The sequence below is a fragment of the Podarcis vaucheri genome, assembly GCF_965113315.1.
Source record: "Podarcis vaucheri genome assembly, chromosome: 9".
Taxonomy (NCBI): domain Eukaryota; kingdom Metazoa; phylum Chordata; class Lepidosauria; order Squamata; family Lacertidae; genus Podarcis; species Podarcis vaucheri.
The window spans coordinates 44,694,916-44,715,273 of NC_138767.1; the positions used below are offsets into that span (position 1 = coordinate 44,694,916).

Below are 20,358 nucleotides of genomic sequence, written 5' to 3' on the forward strand. Positions count from 1 at the left end.
TAGGTATTTGAAAATGTGTTGCAGTGTTTTAAATTTGGAAACTACTATTCCAAAATGTTAATAGAAAATGCCCTATCAGACCCTAACCCCCATCTATATCTTATTGAAAAATAATATTTATCCAACCAGACTTTGTCCAGATAGCAGCTTCTTTGAGTGCTAGTCTTTAACACTAAACTAGAAGTACCTTTAAAAAAACATAGGAAAAGAGGTACCAACTTTCATGAGGATTTGTGCAATAATCCTCAGGGAATCTGAAATGTACATTATGTTATCCACTGCTGCACTGATACTTCCCTGATCTGCCATTTCTTTCCACCCTTTTTGCAACGAGCAGAGAGAAGCATTTTAGCCTCACAACAATCAAGCAAGGTTGCGAGAGAGTAACTAAGTAATCTAAAACCACTGAATAAACTGCAGAGCTAAGATCCAATTACGAATTGCGTGTGCTGGTGATCTATGCCTCCCTTGTCATGTGTAGTTGAAGAAACAGGCAGTGCAGCATAATCATATACTGTATGTTTTAACATACCCCATTCTACACGTCCCTTTAATAGGTTTCAAACTGGGTTTCCCACTGTCAAACCCAACACTCTGGCACTGTATAAAACTAGATCTTGTTTCAGAAGATTTTATATATATATATAAATCCCCTCCCAACAACCTCTTGAACTGAATCTGTATCAACTGAAGCATTCCATAAAGTACAGTAAATTTCTGCAGAAGCCTTGTAAATGTATTCATCTGTACCTAAATCAGACTTGGCAGAATATCATGACTGGCATCTGTAGTTACCATAATCAAGGCTCAATAAAGGGCAATCTTCTCTTGAAGCCGTGAAATCGTATTCATCATTTCTCATCTCACTCATGCCATTTAGAAAATTGTTTTCAAATACCTTGACACTGGACGCAGCGTTACAAAAAGCACCTCACATTTTCCTACACAAATCAGCATGGCTATCTAGCTAGAGAACATGAAGCCTAGTAGTCAGATGCCCCGAGAATTAACAGTGTTAGGCAACATATAGATAGCAGGCAACAACATGGATAACCAGAGTTGGCTCAGCTATTAGGCAGGATGAGGCCACTGCCTTAAATGGCAAATGCCCCCCAGGTGGCACACCCATGGGTGCCATGGGCATAGCCAATGAGCGGGGCCTGGGGTAGCTGCCCCCCAGTCAAGTAAATCAATAAAAATAACTAACTGAGGTTCTCCTCCCCCCATGAAGCTTGCCCCTGCTAACATAAATCCTGGCTATGCCCGTGACGGGTGCCCTGCCTGCCCTGCTGCTTCCACCAGAAGTGGAGAAGCGCTACTGTCATTGGTGCTGATTTTGGGCAACAAAGCATCCACTTGGGGTGAAATATTCCAAATTGGCACCATCTCACCTAAAATCAGCGCCGATGCAGCAGGGAGCATGGCAGTGGCTGAGCAGACAGCTGCAGGAGCAGGTAGGTAGTGGCAGAAGAGGCAGCGGCAGCAGGGCAAGCAGCACTTTCAATTTTGCCTCGAGTGGCGGAAAAGGATGCGCCGCCCCTGTGTATAACCATCCAGGCAGTGTGAGCAGTATAAATTGTTGTAAGTTGCTGCCGTCTTTACAGAAGGAGATGGGGACAGCACTTGGTGCCAAGGCTGCAAATCTTATGTGTCTTTAAATAGGAATCAATCCCACTGAATACTGTGGATTGTATCCAGTGGTGACTTTGCATTAATGCAAATAACTTCCGCTTTTGCAACTTGGGGTGCTCTGTTTTTCCTTACCTGACTCCTTCTAACCAGAGCTGGCCTAGCCATTAAGCAGGGTAAGGCCACTGTCTCAGGTGGCAGAAACTCCCCAAGGTGGCATCCCTGCAGATATCCTGCCTGCCCCTGCCAGCAGCAGGAAGTGGAACCACCATAGGCACATCTATTTTGAGAGAATCCTCACCCCAAATGGGCACAATCTTGCCTGAAATGTGTGCCCATGCTGGTGGCACTTCACCAGTCATAGCTGCGGCAGGGTGGCAGCAGAGCAGGTGATGTAGGCAGCTGTGGCGGCAGGTATGGTGGTGGCAGCAGTGGTGGGAGTGGAGGCAGTGGCAACACGTCCCATTTCGCCTATGGTGGTGAAATGGGGGGGGGGTGCCACCCCTGCTTCTAACCACCTATGTGCTCCTCAGAGTTGTAGGACCCTCCAGAAAAACAATTTTGGACTTGTGAAAAATCTTTTTATGTTGACAATAATTTGCTATGGAAAGATGGCATAAACGACAGTTCATTTGGATGCTTGTTTTGCTAGCTGATTCAAGTGCCCTGTCCCAATTTACTTTATCAATGGGTGGGTGTCTAGTAGATTATGGGGACCTACTGCTACTTCTTTTTAATAAGACCAGTAGTACCCTGGAGGAAATGTGGGGCTAAACTGAATAATAAATTACGTTAAAAGAACAGCAACAACCATCCAGCCTCCTGCAACCTCGTGGTAGGTGGCCGCTTCTAAGTAGGATTATTATTATTACAATTTCTTTATGCCCTGCCTTTCCCCCTGACCGGTATTTCTTGAATTCAAAATAGAAGTTCATGTTCTTGGGGGGTGGGGGACCAAATTAGTGGTTGATGGAATACGCACCATACTTTTAAAGTACATTCAAAGTACCACTTGCCAAAAGCACGGGAGCTACAGTTTGCTAAGGGTGCTGGGAATTGCAGTTTTGGGAGCAGGGATAAACTTGTTTCCAGGATTCGTCTGTGCGCTCTCAATGTGCTTTAAAGTTCCGTGCATGCAGGCGCTCACCAGAGAGCTAATTTAAAAACAGACCTAGAACTGAATAGCTCCCTTTCTAAAGGATCCTTTTGATCGCTAAAGGAGCTACTGTAAACGCTCATAAGGGGCAAATCGCACGCACGGAACCCGTGGATTTCCGCTTTTTCGACTCACACGCGCACGCAGCTAAAATAAGACTAAACAAGCGGTCGGGTGCTTTCGCTCTTCTGGCGGTTGAACAACCCCCGGTCCTCCCAATCACAGCTCGGAAGCAGGAGTGACGCAGCCAACGGCGAATCACCGGGAGGCTGCTGTTAATTGGCGGGAGGAAGCGGAACCGAGGGCTCGTGGGTCGCAGGGTCTAGCCGGGTGGTTTACAGCGACGGACTCCTTCCCCCACTCTGAGGCGCACGCCGAGCGTGCCGGGAAGCTCTGCTTGGTTTCTTCCTCCGCGAACATGGTGAGCTCGGGAGGGCGGTTGGGCTTCGGAAAGAGCGGAGGCGAGGGGGAATGTACACGACTCTTTACCGAGCGCGGTTGTCGCAGCAAAGGCCCGTGCGAGAGAGACAGGCCTGCTCCGGCTCGTTTCCAGTGGCTGCAACCCACGAAAGCTCTGGGCAAAAATAGGTTTTCTGTCCTTTAAGGGGCCCCTGAACTGCTGCGGCCACTGCAGCAGGCCGCAAATGCTGTTGGATTGCAACTGCTACTATCTGGGGGGGGGGGGGAATTATTGGTATATATATATGTGTGTGTGTGTGTGTGTGTATATATATGTGTGTGTGTGTGTGTGTGTGTATGTATATATGTATGTGTGTGTAGATATTATTATTTTATATATATATATATATATATATATATATACACACACACACACACACACACACACACACATTTTGTTCTGTGAACCGCTCTAAGACATCTGGGTATAGGGCGGTATACAAATTCAATAAATCATCATCATCAGGACTTGAGTCCTACTGTGAATTCAGTGTGACTCATTTCTAAGCAGACGTGCCTGGAAACTACATTGCAAACGGTTAACAACGTTCCGTTCCCCCCACCCATTCACACCTGCTTGTGCTTAGTAAGTTAGTAACTGGCTGTTTTTTTCCTGTCGATGATGGTTATTTAATGTTTATGGAGAACATTTGTGCCCTGCTCTTCAGTCAAAGAGGCTCCCAGAATGGTTTACGTTGGCCATCAATTGAAACAAGGCAGTTCCTGACCACAGGTTTTACAATCTTAAAACACAGAACACGCAGTGGAAAAGGGGGTAGGGAGGGAAGAGGGGAAAGGATGGAGGCATGGATAAATAAGTACGTAAAAAAGAAAGATGCTACAGCCAACCTGGCTGCCATATATTGTAGGAAAGTACTGCATATAGTAAATGGTTGTCTGTATTATTGCTTGTGTATGAGCACATGTTTAATCACTAGTGGTTATTCACTGCTAGCTAACAGCCAGCCTATATCAGGTGTTTGCAGCATTTGTTCCTAGATAATCTATGGTATTTGGCAAGTTATTGGTAGCATCTGTGCTCAGATGCTACAAGAAAAGGTTATTCTCTGCACTGTATAATTAATATTTTTACTCTCTTGCACAATTATTTTCTGCTAGTTTTAGGGAAGATGAAGAACCTATAGGGGCAGTGAAGTCTCTCTTTGAGTCCTTGAGATATTTTTAGGAAGTCCTGTCTTAGATTTCAACAGGTCTCCCCCTCAAACTTCCAAGTACATCTTTGTGACCATTCTTCTTTTACATGTTATGTGGAAATGTTTTGTTAACTGAATCATTATATTATTTTGGTAATAATAATAATAATAATAATAATAATAATAAATGAACAATAATAAGCAATACTAATTTTGTAGCACTTTAAAGTACCCAAAGCACTTCACTTGTATTGTGTAATTGTAGTTCCTACAATAATGTTGCATGGTAAGTCAATATAATTATCCCCCATTTTGCAGATGGGGTGGGATCGAGTTTGAGAGTGTCTTGCCTCAGGCCACCTAGTGAGTTTATGACAGAGGTGAGATCCAAATTTCCTGACTTCTGATTTGTAGGTCAGTCTCTTAGTTGCTGCAGTATGGAATAGTGTGGTGATGCTACTCATTCTGTAACCACCCATAGCCTTTACTTGGAAATAAGTCTCATTGATGTTATGTTCATGGATCTTTTCTGAGTAAATATGCTCAGTGCTTCAGTCTAAGACTAAAATTCTATCCATTAAACTTAGTGAGATTTCTGCAAAACATATTATTAGGCAGCATAAGTGCATGAACAACTGCTTTTGAATACTTTTCATCATCACAAGAAATTAAGAAGAGGTGAAATGTTTTGGCTTCATATGGAAAAATATAAAATCTGATTTGAAATGATTCAGAGAAAATGAAGGCTGTAGTCCTGTGCCTGTTTACCTGGAAGTAAGCCCCATTGAACTCAGTAGGGCATACTATTGAGAAGAGATGCATAGCATTACATTGTGCAATACTTCTATTTTTTATTGTCACCCTCTTCAAAAATGTCCCCAGTAATACTGTACTGAATACAAAATGAAAAACACACCATCTGCGCAACCTATTATCATAATTTGCTGCAGAGGAAACACATTTTTATTTTAGTTCTGGATGTCCCCCAACTGTGTGAGTTGGCTGGCAGTAAAATAAAAAATGTGATGGAACACTATGTTTGGAAAATGATTACCACCTTCTTAAACTAAGCCTGCCAAGGTGGAAATGTGCTTTTCATTACACAAGACTCTGGGAAAGTTTGTTGTACATAGAATAATAGTGTGATTTAGAACTCTTGGTGATTGACACAGAATATAAAGGAGAAAGCCCGAAGGGCTGTTTACTCAAACCTTTAATTTTGAATTGAGTTTGGAAGATAATAGGGAGATTGTGTCAAAGAATACACTTGAGGTTAAATTATATTGGAGCCGCCCTACATAATCAACAGAACAATCCTTGTGGAAAGACAGCATATAGGTAGAAGGGTCCAAGTGTAGCCTTCTCCAAGATATTCGGGTTTTATATGTGTTAACATTCAGTTATATAACCCCCACCCTACACATCCAGTTTGATAGCTGAATATGAGTGTATTGTAATGTTTCTGACTTTAAAAATCGCTTCAGGATAATGCAGCCTTTATGGTACCCTCCTGCAGTATGAATACATAAAATGTTGCTATTCCAATTCTCATAATGGACCTTAGGAAAATACACCCTTTAACCAAAATTGTGCCTGATTTTACAGAAATACATTTAAATGGAACAATTAAGCAACTGTTACATTTGTTAATGAAGTTGCTAATATAGGGTGGGCAGTTTTGTCTTTGGCTTTCTTCTCTTTTCATACCAAGAATGTTGTTGAACTCCCATCATCTCTGACTCAGCCATGTTAGCTAGGAATGATGGGAGCTGAAGTTCAACAACATCTGGAAGGCTTCTGGTTGCCTCTCCCTGCAGGAGACAAATACAAGATATACTTTACTATAAATCCAGAAATAAACTTTATTTTGATGTTTGTAATTGCTTTGTAGCCCATTCAGTGTATTTTCTCTCTCTTCATAGTGGTAGGTTTTCATTCTATTCTAGCTACTCATCTTTATCTCTCTTTTTAGGGGAAAAAACTTTTTAGCAATTCAATATTTTTCATCTTATTTTAGTTATAGCCCCTTCTATTCTAGAGTAGCTGGCAGGATAACAGTATGCTGAATTTGCTTTGCCCACTGTATTTGTGGATAGACACCAAGACTTCACGTGCTGTTTTTATTGTCACTAGTGTACTGAGGAAAACTGAGGGAGAGGGAAATGGGTCCTGGAAGTTATACAGAATTTTCATGTGTACTAGACATGCAGTTGTCATTGGTTCTCTGCAACAAAAAGTATATTTTATCTATTCTTAATCTTCTGACAATCAATTTCACAGAGTGACCCCCCAAGTTCTAGTCTTAAGGAAGAGGGAGGGGGGGAAATCTCAATTTTCTCTACAACAGGTGACTCTGGCTCACAGGCTAAATTTGGCAGTGTGATAGTTTTCCACAAACCATGCCCACCTGCCCTACTCCTGATTTCATAAGTAATCTTAGCTGTGGGGCAGGTAAAGACATGGCTGGATCACCTGTGCAACAGAGCAGATAGCCCCAGCTAGCTGTCACATATGGTATATGAGTGATAGGGGAAGTTCCCCACCTTGTTCTATTCTACCCATAATTGTGTACACCTTGTCGATATCTCTATTTGGTCATCTTTTTCTTCCCTCTAAAAAGCTCAAACACCATAGCCTTTCTTTTGTGTTGAATGCATCTACTCTTGGATTCTTTTGATTATCCTAGTATGTACCTTTTTCATCTCTCTCTCTCTCCCACCCCCCTCGGTGATTAGAATACCATTCACCTGCTAGAGACTATGCAGATAGTAAGGCCACCAGTGCATCTCATTGCTGTTTCCTGGTTCACAGCTAAGAGTCCTGGGATTCAGAAAGCTGATGTACTATAAGTGTTTGTGGAGTTGGAGGACAACAACACATTTAATGCAGATGTAAAAACTGAACATCCATAGTGGTGGTTTGAGATTAATTACCAAGTGCCTTATATAGATCCTGTTCATAATTCTCCCCTTGGTTGTTTTTAGTGCTCCTTCTAATATTTGTTAGTATGCTCTCATTATTGTAAACCTAGTTTTGGCATCAATCCTACAAACTGAATAACACTGTCACCAACACACATCAAGGGCACTGGATGTATTGATTATTATCACTAACATTTCAAAAGGTAGACTGCAACAGGAGCTGTGTAGCCAGTAGCACCCCCACAATCCCATTGCACATACCAGCCAGGGTGAAATTTGCTGGGGGTGGGAAGGGAAGAAAAATTGGCCCTTCATTGTGCCAGTTCCCAGGCTGGTACAGCAAAGGCTCAGATCAAGTCCACTGCTGCCACGTGATGACAGCAGTGCTCAGGATCCAGTCTGTTAGCAGTGGGGTGTCGGGAATAAGTCTTATCAGATGTGCATTTAGAAATTATTATTGGTATGTAAATTTGCTTTATCTCAGATAATAGCTTTATTGTTTTAGCTGGGTGTGTTTGTATTTCATCAATATGTAGTTAAATACGTTGAGTCTATTAAAATCTCTCATTTTAAACCCTTACTTTGGTAAATAGAATGCTTTAAGTGACATAATCTGTCTTGAATTTAAGGTTTGACTGTTTATTTTTCATCAGGTCCTGCTGCTTCTGAGCTGCCTTTCACCCGCATGCAATAACTCCCAAGAAGCCTTTGAAGGAAAATACTTCTCAAAATTCTTACTGTGTCTTTCTTCTGATTCTTTTTTTCAGCCTAAAGCAGCAAAGGGCAAAAGGGGAGCACAGGAGAAGAAAGTCATCCATCCCTACAGCAGAAAAGCTGCTCAGCTTACAAAAGAAGCACACAAACAAGAAAGAAAGGAAAAGTGAGTCCCTTTGTACTCTTCAGAGGCAGGGAAGAGAAATACTGACCTGCTGGGTTCTTCAGAGATTTTTCTTGCCCTAGAAATGTCAAGAAATAACTGAGTTTGCAAAGCTTCTCTTAAAGTGGGTTAACAATAAGATGAATTTACAGGTAGATATCTCCCTGACAGCCAATTACCACTACGGCCATAAACACTTTCGTCTGTGATCTCACAGGATTGCTGACACATTAGAGGCTGTGATGGAAAACATCAAGCTACCGAAAGGCCTTCCTCTCAACCTGTTGCATCTTGACCATGCAACCACTGCACAAATATTCTTCAGCATAACTGTTTTCTGATGTCTGCATCAACGAAAGCTACTGTCAGAAGATCTTGCCATTTCTCATGATTCAGTTTTATAACGCTTGACATTTCTCATGTGGTTTTCGAAGGAACAGAATTGTAGAGTTGGAAGGGACCTTGATGGTCATCTAGTTCAAGCCCTTGCAATGCAGGGATCTTTTTGCCTCCTTTTGCTGTAGGTCAGGGGATTTTCAGGAGTGGCTTCGGATACAGGGTAGGCAAATGCAGTTGGAGTGGAGAATTGGGAGACATTGGACAGGTGGTGTAGACGTTCACTTGATCCTGCTCCAGAAAAGCAGTGCTTTCTTGGCTTGCACATTATTGACTTAACTGTGTGCATGTATGTGGAAGGGGTGGGGGAAGTGAGAGATTGCATTTTTCATGGAGCGAGTGCTGTGAAGGTGCATCTTCTAAAGGTCTGCAAATGCAGGTTGACTGAGCTTCTACACAGTACCTGCTCTGGGTGAAATGGGCTCACTAGATCCCAGGAAAGGAGGTAGAAGAGGAGAAGCTAGTACATCAGTCAAAGTCAGCAATACCAGAGACAATCACAGTGGCTTCTGGCCTGTTTTATAGCTGTATGGATCAGGGTTACAGCCGATAAAAGCCTTATACAGGTCTGGTGTGTGTGTGTGAGAGAGGGGGGTGGGAAAGGTGATGGTACACAGAGAGAGGAAGGTATAAGGAACCCATTTGCACTACTTTTTCATAATCTTTAACATTTTGTGACCTTAAAAAAGCACGCTTTTCTTTTACATAGTTTTAATATACAGGCGGACTCTTAGAATAGCATCTATATTGCCAGTGAATCATGGATCATGCACATATTTTAAAGTGCCAGGACATTCCTGTATTTCACAAGAAGTAATATGTCAACTGAGATTCTAACTATTTATATCCTAGAAATATACGCCTTCATGTTGACATGCAGAGCTTTTTACATATAGGATGCTCTTTCAAAGGTGTTCACCTTGTCTTCCTGAGTAATGATGTTTTGCTTCCGTTGACTATTATATGGGAAAGTATTTATGGCATTTGTAGGCGTGTAATGCTATTTCTATTGTAAATATATATTGCTCACCTATTGAAATAAAAGATTATAAAAGAGCAAAAATACTTCAAGGGAAAATATTGAACTGACAGAAGAGGACTTTCTGGAGACTCTAGCAAATGATGCATAATTTTTCTTCCTTTCTCACCCCCAATATTTACTTCATTCCTCATCTACTTACAGCTATGCCTCCCCTCAAGAACTCCCACTAGCAGCTTCTCTGAAGATCTGCCACAATCTGAATTTGTGGAATAGCAATGCTAGTAAACTTAGTCATAGTATGGATGACTAACTTTATTTTTATAACTGCATTCAGGCATGGCCTCGCCTGTATCAGCTATTACAAGAGAAAATAGAGCTGGGTATCATCAGTATACTGATCCTAATCTCTTGTTAACTGCCCCCAGTGGTTTCATATAGATTTTGAATAGCATTGGGGACAGATTTGTGCCTTATGGCATCCTGCAGGGGGCTGAGCCACAGTGACCCAATAATGCTCTTTGGTACTGACCCCATAAGCAGGAGTGAAACCACTGTAAAACTCTGCCTCCTTCTCATGAACGTGAGAAATTTAATCTTACCATTCTGTCTTCCACCCCGCTATGTGTGTGTTTACGTATGTGAGAGAGATAAGTTCTTTATATAGGGAATTATTAAATTGGAGCTATCCTTTTGCAGGTTGAAAAATGAAAAGGCCTATCGTCTCAGCGTTGTGGGTGAGTGTGAAAAACTATTTTATGTTTAGGCTCCAAGTTCAGCAGAATTAAGTTTTGTAGCATGCCTTAAGCCTTTAAGCCTTTCTGGAAAAAAGGCAGCCTACATAAGGCAACATGCTTTATACCTTTAGAATGACAATGCTCTCAGCTTGGCTTCATGAAAGCTGGTGAAGTCACTGCTACTGGGGTACTTGGTTCCTTTGATGTCTGTTCTTTGAAGCACTTGCAGACATTTCTATTACTGCTTCCTTGTGGAGCTGCAGTGGGCATTTTGGCATCCTTCAGAATAGAATTGCAAATAGAATTTGGCCACATGTGGCTAGCTAAAGGTATCAGCTTTTTGCTTTGGATTTAAAGTGTGCATCTTGGAAACTGTGTTGTGTGATGTTTTTTTAAAACAAACAAACATCAGTGTTTCTAAAGTTCTGATTTGCCATTATTCACACTTAGTGCATCTAAACTTTTTTGCCTTTTACAAGCAAGTGGACTAACTTAGTTTTCCGCATCACATTGCCAAGATGCTTAACTAGCAAATACCTTGCCTGGCTCCTCTTTCTTCTCCTTCAGTGAGGGAATGGGAAAAGGTTGCAGCTCAGTCGTTGAACATGCGTTTTACATGCAGAAGGTTCCAAGTTCCTTCCTTCCCCACAAAGGATGTTGGGTAGAAGGGTAGGGAAGAACCTCCTTCGACATAGGAAGAGTTATGGCATATCCTGGCAAGCAGTGTTAGGCTGGCTGGATTAAATTGTCTGATAGTGAGGCAGTTTTATCTGTTCACTGTTAGTATTAACAACAGACACGGCTCCTGCATATTGAAGTTTTAGTTAGGAACATCACTGTCACATTTGTGCAGGAAGTCAGTCTTGGCCGTGCTGCTTCTCTGCTCCTATCTAAAAACAGGTAACTACAAAATCTTAAGAAGAGTGGTTCTTGCCACTTTCCCATTTTGTAAAGTATAGCTTGGATAAACATTTGATAAAGGTAATCTATGTCCTGTTCACAGCATATCCAGTTGATTCTCATAAGTGGCCACCTAGTCCTCTGCTGAAAACGTTAAAAGCTCTCCATCTTCCTAGGCATCTTAGTGCACTGTGGAACTGTAGGATGTTCAGATGTCTCATTGTATTTGGGGAGACCTAGCCTTTGGGTGGGTAAAACCCTCATGGCATCCGTAAGACAGGAAAGCTACAGTTCACTTGCCACATGTATCCTGCTGGTTGCTTTCTCCACGCCATCAATCTTGAAGATGCTCGTACTTTTTTCAATCAAGACAAGGAACTCAACTGGAGTCACACAGTCAGGTGGCACAAATATGTTCAATGAGCTGATTTTGTAAAAAAAAAAGTTACAGCTACTACTAAAAATCCCTCTGGGTGTATCCATTTATATTGTCACATGTTATGTTACTTTATGCAGCTGATCTGTTTGAGAATGTTTAAGAGCAGTTGCTTAGAGAAAAGTAAGCAGCAGGACAGATGTGTGAACTGACTCCATGTGTAAAGTGTCTGAACTCATATGCGTCTTTTCCTGTAATATATGTTGCACGTACAGTGGTACCTCAGGTTAAGTACTTAATTCGTTCCAGAGGTCTGTACTTAACATGAAACTGTTCTTAACCTGAAGCACCACTTTAGCTAATGGGTCCTCCTGCTGCTGCCACACCGCCGGAGCACGATTTCTGTTCTCATCCTGAAGCAAAGTGCTTAACCTGAAGCACTATTTCTGGGTTAGCAGAGTCTGTAACCTGAAGTGTATGTAACCCGAGGTACCACTGTACCTTCTTTGCATTTGGGGGTTTCTAGCAGATACCCTTGAGCTGAATTAAAGACTGTCCTTGGCAGATAAAATAAGTGACAAAAGATTGCCCTAACCTATCATGCCTCTTGGGCATTCTTCTGACTTCTAGGAAATGCATGGCTCTTGACCACCTTTTGTCTTCTAACAGCCACTTCATGGGAGTTGGCAGCAGGGGCCTGTCCGGGAGCCGAGACTTCATTCTTGGATCCCATACAACTCTGTGGAACAAGTTCTCATCATTTAGCTAACTGCCCCTTAAAATATTTATGTCTTATTTGTTCCAGAAACAGTGGAAGGCTTTTACTTCACCTGTGTTATATAACAGGTGTAGTAAGCTCTTGAGCACTTTTTTTTTCTTATAGGGGAAAAATTGCTTTGGTTTCAAAGTCACCTTGATCCCGACAAAGTGGAGTACACAAAAAAAGAAGCCTGTGAACTAACAGAAAAGTAAGTTTGCAGCACACAAGGAAACAGAAGGCCTGTTTTGGTGGATGCAAGAGTGATGAGGTGCATTCTCCCAGCTGGTGTTTACATGCATGGGATGCCTTTCCTTTGCCATTATTTTCTCCTTGATATTCACCAACACTTGTCTTATTTCAACATTTTATGTGTGCTCAGTTTTCATGACTTTGTATTACATGGCTAAAAAAGTAACTGTAATAATTAGTAATCCTTAGCTCATTAATGTTCCAGAATCATTTTATTTCAGTTGTGCAGAATTATTTTGCACCTGTATACAAGTAGCTGTGAAATACTTGACCTTGGTTTTTATTTAAGTTGTTTGAAGCCAGGGGGTAGGGAAAGTAAGTGAAAGGAACATAAGCAATCTAGTACTTAATGAATTGATGTTATAATCAATATGGTTGGTGAAAATGTGTTCAAAAGAGGTGACACAGGTCTATTTTCCCCTTCCAAAAACTGATTACTGGGTGTGGTAGAGGAGCTGGGACAATTTCTCAGCTAGCGGGTCTCAGTTGCTTATGAAGAGGAAGAGGTGAGAAGACAGCAACCTTGCTCTTCCTCCACAGGCTTTAGTGTGAGTGTGTATGGTACTATCCTGGAAGCATGAATAGCCCTATACTCTCCAATTTTATTTCTACCTTCTGGGAAGCTAGCATAGTGGCTTCACCCTGCCACTTTGTTCCCTTCATAGCTTTCTCCTGCTCTGTCATGTGAAATCATGGGTGGGGAATGCTTTTCAAATGGAGGTTGTCACTCCCCTGTGGCTGACCTTCCAGGAGCTATATGGCAGCTGTGAGTGGGGCCAAAAGTGGATGGGGCAACCCCAAGTCTCTCACACAGCACACATTCATTCATTCATTCATTCATATTCTCACACACAAACACCCACACCAAGTTGCTCTTGTTTCTCCTCTCCTTTCCTCTGCAGCAATGACGCCTAAAGAAGCCTCCCTTTGGAGCCAGTGCAAGCCATTTAAAAAATCTTAATGGCTTCATCAGGGATTTCCAGAGGGAGGGTGATCACAGAGAATTGGAGAAGACTTCTTCCGTGCCTGGCTGCAACCCAATCTGCCACCCCCCACTCCCAAGCAGTTAAGACTTCAGTGCCAGTGGAAGGCATTTTTCAAGCCTAATTGCTGCATGGAGTTGAAGCTAGGAGCAGAAGGTTCTGTGGGCTGTATCTGTCCTACAGACCAGAGGTTCTTCACTCTTGTGATGCATATAGATCATAGGTATAGACCAGTGTTTCCCAAACTTGGGTCTCCAGCTGTTTTTGGACTACTGGTCCTGCTCGCTAGGAATGATGGGAGTTGTAATTCTAAAAGAGGTGGAGACCCAAGTTTGGGAAACCCTGGTATAGACAGTGCATTGTTGTTAAAAAGGTGCCAGTACTTAAGACCTCTGTCAGAGCTGCTTCTTGGCTTTGTAGAGCAACTGCAAGGGTGTAATGTTTGAAGGGTGAAAACCTTTCCCCACATTGACATTTTTACTGTGTTACAGTTATTTGCAGCGTTTCAGCAGTGAGTTGGAGCAGATTGAACTGCGTAACAGTATTAAAGGACGGCAGGGCAGACAGCACAGTTCCAGAGAAACAGCCATCAAACAGACTATGGAACGTGAAAGACAGATGTATGAAGGATATGGGCTAGGTATGACTGCGTTACTGCCTTTCCATTGCTAAGAACTGAATCTGTTATGAATAATTTCTTGCAGGCAAATCAGAACTTTATACAGGGCAATAGTTCACTGGATTTCTGCTTTTGGACATAACCCCCTTCCATAACCTGCAACAGTTTCCTTAGCATTATTTTCCTTTAATTTACTGTGTGATACCCTCCCCTCTCCAATGCAGTTGTATCTCACATGGCCTTCACAATAGTGGGTTAGAATCTCCATGGGGGGAAGCTGCTGAGTAGATACAGTGGTGCCCCGCAAGACGAATGCCTCGCAAGACGGAAAACTCGCTAGACGAAAGTGTTTTCCATTTTGGAGGTGCTTCGCAAAACGAATCTCCTATGGGCTTGCTTCGCAAGACGAAAATGTCTTGCGAGTTCCTGTGGGGTTTTTTCCTCCCCCTCCTTTTTCTAAGCCGCTAAGCCGCTTATCAGCTGATCCGATAAGCTGATAAGCCGCTAATAGCGCTAATCCTCTAATCCGTCAATGGGCTTGCTTCGCAAGACGAAAAAACTGCTAGATGAAGAGAATCACGGAACGGATTCTTTTCGTCTTGCGAGGCACCACTGTACTTGAGTTGCTTGGGAATCCTAGGAATCAAAAAAAGGCAGTGCAGTTTTGAGAGGATTAGTCTGCCATCTTGATTAAAAATGACATCCATTTGTATCTAAACGTAGATGAAAGCTGCCTTTGATCTCAGGACCCACTGTGCAAAATTTGGTTACAATATCTTAAGGTTTCCAAATGCAGAGTAAACAGACAGACACAAGACAGGCAACTCTGTATTATTCAAGAAGCAGAGTGAAAACTCATTTTAAAGGTTGCATGTTGTATACAAACTAAAAATACACTTCAACAATATTCAGAAAGTAAAATTTCTTGGTGGCCCTTTCCTTGTTAAAGGTAACCTCCAATCATTCATTCCTTGTTAATGCTCCTGCTGTGGATGTTGGCACAATGTCTGTACCAAGCTTCAATTTAAGGAAAATTGTTGCAGCAGATAGTGTAATTAGAGCCTGCAGTCTAAAATCTAGAAGTCATTTAGACCATGTAGCTTTACTTAGTTTTAAAACCTTTGGCATCTCCAGGAAGTCTCCCCCCACCCTGCAGTTTCCTTTCTCTTAATGAGAGAGAATTTATGTAGGCTTGATTTAATTAGTTCTTTTCTTGCCGAAGATAAAGTTTCTCATCCCTTTTGGGAAGAGAAAAATAAGACTATCTGGACTTGTAAAAGTAGCAAAATAGGAAAGCTTGTGTGTCCTTCCAAGATTTGTTGTAGGTGTTAAGCAATGAGCAAACTATCACTTTATGTTGTCATGGTGCATGGTTGTGCACTGACCTCCCAACCACTCCCTGGAGCCAGTTTGGGGCATGGCAGTGAGGGCAGGGAAATCACAAGATTGGTGGCAAGACTTGCAAGTGCCCACACATCTGTTCCTGTCACTACTGCCATCAACCTGGTACTCCTCTGCTATGCACTCTGGCTTCTGTCACGGTGTTCCATTGCGCCAAAAGGGGTTTAGTCATGCTGGCCACATGACCCGGAAAGCTGCCTGCAGACAAATGCCGGCTCCCTCGGCCTGAAGCAAGATGAGCGCTGCACCCCATAGTCACCTTTGACTGGACTTAACCGGCTGGGGGTCCTTTACCTTTACTCCTCTTGCTGTCACACCCCATCCTGGTCCAGGTGAGCAGTAGCACTACTGCAGTTGAGAGAGTGGTGTGCTGGCAGCTCGGCAATTCACACAAGTGTTTGTTCAGCAAGCTACACATGTTTTTTTTAAAAAATAGTACAGTAACAAACTGGGCTGTCCAGGCAAATGAGCAGGTGTTGCCTAAAGATCAGAGGCTTTCTGGCAATTGGAGACAGGGGTTTCCAAAGAGATGCTGTGACCTTCCCTGAGTTTCTATACCTGCCCTAGTATATAAAACCCCCAAACATGTGGTTGATGTTACTTTCCATGCATCATTCTTTTCACTTTCCTTTGCTGCACTGTGTTAATGGCTGAAGACAAAACTGAATTAGTAGGTTTTACTGAAAAGATTATCTTTCCCCTTCCTGTTCCCGTCAGTATGGTGCATGAGCAGTTTGGGCTTTCAAGCACTCTGTTCTTGGCTGTTAATAGCTCCATTTTGTGGAACTGCATGGTGATGTCAGTAATCTGCAAAATAAATCCAAAATCTTACACCCCTGACACACACAATGGCTGTATGAATCAACTACTAGACAATGGACAGTTTAGTGTTAATTCAGTCAGAACATTGCAATATATATTTAGTGTCAAAGCGTCCATCAGAATAATATCATGCAGCAGTCAAATTGGGAACTGCATGCTTTAATGCTCTCAATGTCAAGAGTGTTCGTTCTGCACTGATAATTTTTTTCTGCTCTAACTTTCTCACGATCACCTATGTTGAATGAGCAATTTGCTAGTATGACTACCCTACTCTGCCCCAATCTGCTCCCTGAAATTGCAAGAAGGCTGTGACACCTGCTTCTTATGGGTCTTACTTCAGTGGATTCTCAAATGAGCTAGTTCTATTTGACAAAGAAATATACTTCTCTGATTAGGAGTGGTTTTATTAAAAGCTTTCAATCAACTAAAATGGTGTCCCTGATTGGGCATTGGATTTTTCAAAACATATTTTTAAACACAAGTGTTTCTAGAAACTCCATACAGCAAGCACCACCTTGAAGCATTCTCCCTTGTGTCAAACACAGGAGATATGCTTCTTCTAAGACCGCTTGCTGTAATACTTGTTTCATCCAAAATGAAGGAGGGGGAAGTATTCTTGCTTCAGAAATAATGTTTATTAATTATATACAAATTTAATCAGCCAACTAACACTCCTATGCAAATTTAATCAATCAACTGACACTCATATGATCAATTTAAAGTGTCTTCAATTGAATTGCAGCCCTGCTTTTAATGGTAGCTTTCTTTTAAACAATTTGTTTTTTGCTCTATTTTTTCTCTTTGTTAGGGGCATGACCTTGAGACATCTAAAGCAGCTAGCACTTCATTTCAGTGCAGCCTTCCCCAATCAGGTGTTCTCCAAACTGTGGGGAGGGGGCCAAGAGGAGTTGTAGCTGAAAACATCTGGAGTTGCTATGATTTTGACCTTTCTAAGTAGTATAATCAGTAGAAAAATGGTGAGAATTCAGTAGATGAAGTGTACTATCTTTGTTTCAGAATCTCTGAGCACAGATGTTATATAATCTATGGTGCTGTGCATTTGGAGATACTGTAAGATTTAGTATGTGACCAGTAAAATGACCACAGCTGTAAACTGTTGGACAAAGGAGTCAGAAGTGAGGTATTCTCATTATCACCATTGATACATGCACGAAGATCATTGAGGTTTAGTCAAATTCAAAAAGCTCTCAAAAGAAGCACCCTCACCTGTTGTACAGTAGTTCTTAACAGGTTGGTACTAAAGATGCTTTCCCTAATAATTCTTTCTTTCATAGTGGACAGAACTCCTGGCAAGAGTCCAGTATTTGTTTTCTGTTTTTTGAAGGTCAGGTGTGTGGAAATTCTTACTTTCTTCTAGGTACTAAGTGTCAGAGCAAATTGATTAGTCTCTTTCATACTATCAGAACCAGAAGTAGAAGGTCCTTCAGCTAGCCTTTTAAAGTGTCTCAAATCAATATTTCTGTTTAGAAACGATTGGATGATCTTGGTTTTTATTCTGTTTCCAACAGAGATCCCTGACATTGTGAACTCTAAGCACCTTAAAACATTCAGGTGAGTTATTTTCTTATTTAAACTCACTCATGCTGTAGCAGTTCTGGGTCGGGGGGATTTCAGTCTGGGGCAGTCTGCACGTCAGAACAAGTTTAAGGAACACCTTAAATTCACTCGTAGAAATGTTTGATTAGCAGTGGTTTCCATGGTCTAAACTACGGTCATTTCCCCTCCTTTCCCTACTTCACAGTACCTGGGATGGTGATTTGCAGAAGCTACCAAACATTAAAATGAGGAAGATATCCAGTAAAGATGCTCTGAGCAGTTTAACTAAGAAGGCAACAGTTGAAGCTGAGATGGACTTGGATGCAGCAAAGGATGCAGAGAAACAAGTGCTTGCTGGTATGGGAAATGACAGTTGAAGCAAATTGCCAAGCTGCTATTTTAATGTTCAGTTAGAGCTAGACTAAATCACATTTTGAGTGTAAATGTGACCCAGGACCCAGCTATCTTGACGATGACCAGCACTGTAATTTAGCCTTCAATTCATGATGTAGTAAGATAATGTTGCATCATTGTCTTTTGAAAAACATTAAAATATTTCAAGTTCATAGACGCAGCAACTAGATGTGGGGTACTCTGACCTTGCTGAATTTATTTAAAGCAGCAGGAGAAGGGAAGGGTGAAAAAGCTACTCCTTTTGACAGGTTCTCCCCAGCTGGTTTTTTCCTGGAGAGTTGCTATAATGTCTATTTTGGCCCAAATGGATCCATTTTTATCATGCGCTTTCAGGATGATGTTCAGTAGGTTTAGGGCAGGGATGGCTAATCTGTGACTGTCCAAATGTTGTCCGAGTCCCAACTCCTGGCATCCCAGTCAGCCATGCTGTCTGGGGCTGTTGGGAGTTGGGGTTCTGTGACATCCGGAGGGTCAGTGGTTAAGCACTCATGCTTGGTTTAGGAGGATGATGTTAACATGGTGCATTCTTGAGAACTGGTGTCTCCTTGCCACCCTACCTCCCTTCTTCCTGGATAAGACTGTTATATAAAATTGGCACCGTGCAGTGGCAGCTTTCAGGTTTTACCAGTGCAGAATTTGTGGGTGCCAGTACCTCCTGCAGTGCCCTCAAAAATCCAGAGTGTATGACCACTTGGCCCTCTTGCTCAGTGCCTGTTTGCGCTGGCTTGGCCTGTTGTGCACTGAACATGCCCCCTTAAACAGGTCAAGATTGGATACCCTCCCTCTTTTCCATTTTGAGCAGAGGAGATAGGCAGTGTCTTTTCTCCATAGGTGGTGCGTGGTGGGATGTCTCTTACCATTTTGTGGCCTTGTTATCTTTTTCTGCTCTTTAGATTTAGCAGCTTTGTTGTGTAATGCCACGTACGCCCCTGCCCCAACTTGCCACATCATTTTCTCAAAATTTGAAATGCATCCATTGGCTCGGAATGGGTTGGCAGTCCATATTATCAACATATATGATTGCACTTTAAAAGCAAATGACTTACAAGTAACCCCTAGAGGCATCTGTTTAATACAAATACAAATTTGTTCCACAACAATTAGTAGTTTATATTAAGTTTCTTTCCCATCCCAAATACCTTTTTAATACACAAGTCACCCACAAAAGCATCTAAGCTCTTTTGCAAAAGAGAACTGGGTAAAAACAAGTAACATAGCTTTTGGGTCTCGACAATATACACAGTAAAATATTTGCATCGTAGATTGCATTGCAGTGCAAGTTTCAAAATTTGACTGCTAATTTTGGTGGTGGAGTGGTGTACTGATGTACACATTTTAGAACCAAACTATTGACTGTTTTCCAGCTGTGGCAATAGCACCAGTAGGCTGCTTAGTTATGCTTGTAAAGCTAATAGAACAATCCATTGGGGAACGCCCCTGATAGCCCCATATAGAGTTGATGAAGACAATTAATTTGGCATTTAACACTACCTCATTGTTAACTTTTCATCATCTTTGTTTTCTAAGGGTAACCTTATTCCACCATGTAAACATTTTCTTTGATACAACTTCTGATATCTCTAATGGTCATCTATTAACTGGCACTAGAAAAGACAGATAACACTATAGTCTGTGTGCGACAACTGGCATCTTCATTTCGTGAAAAAAAAGTGGTAACTATTCCTTCATAGCTGCTTCAGCCAGCTGCACTGAATTTCAGAAGCATCATCTTAAAAAGGAAAAGATCTTGCTTCTAAGCAATGCAACCAAGTCACTAGTATGCCTTGAAAACATGGGCTCAATACATGGTCTCCTTCTGGTGATAAAAAAAATTATTTTTGCCCTATGTATTGTGATTTATAGTCATGCCCATCTCCATGAATCCAGTGCTTGATTGCTATGCTGTTGGGAGAAATGATCAGTTGGCCTTCTTTTAATTTGCTAAATGCATGGGGACCTAAAGATGAAA

The 20,358-nt window shown here is 41.9% G+C and overlaps 1 protein-coding gene across 2 annotated transcripts; it reads left to right on the forward strand.

The window, feature by feature from the left end:
* Positions 1–2,996: 2,996 nt before the first annotated feature.
* TMA16 (translation machinery associated 16 homolog) lies at positions 2,997–18,541 on the forward strand. Of its 2 annotated transcripts, none has more exons than XM_082237304.1 (7): positions 2,997–3,206; positions 8,087–8,199; positions 10,271–10,308; positions 12,468–12,552; positions 14,068–14,216; positions 17,948–17,990; positions 18,181–18,541. In XM_082237304.1, exons 1-7 carry the CDS (start codon positions 3,204–3,206, stop codon positions 18,350–18,352), a joined length of 603 nt encoding a protein of 200 aa, XP_082093430.1. In that variant the 5' UTR covers positions 2,997–3,203; the 3' UTR covers positions 18,353–18,541. The 2 variants fall into 2 exon arrangements, with proteins under 2 accessions (XP_082093430.1, XP_082093429.1); XM_082237303.1 differs by lacking the exon at positions 2,997–3,206 and adding an exon at positions 4,723–4,778.
* Positions 18,542–20,358: the final 1,817 nt, after the last annotated feature.

Bases quoted from the DNA above. Each gene is read 5' to 3' on its own strand.
- TMA16 (XM_082237303.1), top strand. The intron at 8,200-10,270 runs GTGAGTCCCTTT...ATCCTTTTGCAG, and splicing joins AAACAAGAAAGAAAGGAAAA to GTTGAAAAATGAAAAGGCCT. The intron at 12,553-14,067 runs GTAAGTTTGCAG...ACTGTGTTACAG, and splicing joins GCCTGTGAACTAACAGAAAA to TTATTTGCAGCGTTTCAGCA.